At 44.9% G+C, this 1,848-nt stretch overlaps 1 gene segment (V, D, J or C); it reads right to left on the reverse strand.

Annotated features, from left to right (window-relative positions):
* Positions 1–31: 31 nt before the first annotated feature.
* On the reverse strand, positions 32–892 carry LOC100944377. The segment is given in 2 exon segments: positions 32–335; positions 795–892. Coding segments are annotated over 2 exon segments (336 nt in total).
* Positions 893–1,848: the final 956 nt, after the last annotated feature.

Consider the following 1,848-nt stretch of genomic DNA (forward strand, 5'->3'; position numbering starts at 1 on the left):
CCCACAGAAGGATACTGTGCAGGTGCAGACCCATCTGTCTCACTGTGTGTCAGTCACAATGCAGTAGTACACAGCACTGTCACTCACGGCCACCCGGGGCAGGCTCAGGGTGCTGGACTTTCTGTCAGCAAGGAGAAATAGAGATGCCACTTCATTCGTAACATTTGTCTTATATCCTTGAATAATAAATCGTGGTCCCTGGTTGGGGAACTGTCGATACCAGAAGATATAATCGCTTGTAGCAATAGTTGTGTGGCTACAAGGTAAGTTCACTTCTTCTCCTTCATGTGAGTCCATGGAGATGGGCTGGGTGGTCTTAGCGAGGCTCAAAGTACCTATGGGAGTAAAACACACTAGCTCTTATCCCGAAACTGAGGTGAATTGGATCATCACTACAGCACCTCCATGGTTCTCTCCCACAGTCAAATTCACTCCCACCCTTGCTTTCCCACTATCTACTTACTGTATAATTTACTTCTCATTTGTGTTTGGGGCAAAAATATTCTTTCTATGCATTCCCAGGAGGCCAGTAAAATAAGAATGGAAAAAGAAAGTCTACTTTCTCTGTGCCACCCCCACCACTATGGATGGACCCTATAAATAAGAAACCCAGACTACCTTTACTGCCTTGAGCAACATACCACATATAAAGCCTTAAGAACTGCCTCTTAAGGGAGGAAAAGGGACCCCAAAGCTCTCCCTCAGAACCAAGAACATTAGTAGCAGGTGAAACTGCAGGTTCCTATCCAATATCCTCAGGCCCAGATCCAATTCTTTATATCAAAATAACTCACCCAGGATCAGGAGCACGATCACTCTTGCCACCCGCCTCATATTCCATGCAAAACCTAGGACCCAGGTTCTAGGCTCTTTTGCTTTGTCTGAGCAACTGCTGGGGCTGATACCAGCAGCTCTCACCTGGGCTGTTTCCCCAAGAGCAGCCAATAGCAGGGCAGCAACTCCTCAGAGCAGGGCTTCCTCAAAGGTCAACTGAACTCCCAGATGAATAGTGGGCTAAAACTGCCAGCAGCAGAGCATAGCACCCTGAATTTCATATTCGATCTTTGCTGAAGTCTAATACTGTCAAGATCTGAATGAGGCAAACCTATGAGGAGGTAGATTCCATCAAGCTCCTTATTCCGCATTACACATCCATAACCCCAGAGGGTGGTCATCTATTGTAGTCAGTCTAAGCTCATGGACTCATGGACACTCACGGCTCTCAGCATCTTGACCTGGTACTTTCTGCTCTAAAATACTCCACTGATCCCTATTTCACCAAGGAGAAAAAGAGAATCCTAATTGTATTCCAAAAAAGAGCAAATGAGGTGATCTGAACTCGACCTTCCATCTCCTGACACCCTGCTGTCTTTTTCTGGTCCCACTACATCCACATCAAAAATCTGCTTCTCAAGTCCTGTTTAAAGGTGTCAAAAAGGGAAACAGACCCCTTGCTAGTCCAAACTCACCTGCTAGGACCGGTGAGTTTTCTCAATTTTTCCTTGAGAAATAGACTCTTCTACCTCCTAGCTATGCACTCCCGCTGGAGCTACAGCATGGAGATTGTCCATCCCTCTATCACTAGAGGACAGCTGATTAGGCCACACAGTGAGAGTTTAGGGAAAAGTAACTTAACTCTTAACCTAAATTGTACATCATTCCTTCCTTTCGCTTCATTTACTTCTCATTTGACTCATGTGCAAAGTACCATGGCTAGCAGAAAACAGTCATACAGGATTATATATGTGATTTTTAAAAAACTACCAGGCACCTTAAACTACCAGGCACCTTTTCTTCAAAAAACATTCAGTATAAACTCTCTAACAGTAACAGCCATTCCGGAAAAGA

The sequence above is a fragment of the Otolemur garnettii genome, unplaced genomic scaffold (genome assembly GCF_000181295.1).
Source record: "Otolemur garnettii isolate 467f Iridium unplaced genomic scaffold, OtoGar3 scaffold00276, whole genome shotgun sequence".
NCBI lineage: Eukaryota > Metazoa > Chordata > Mammalia > Primates > Galagidae > Otolemur > Otolemur garnettii.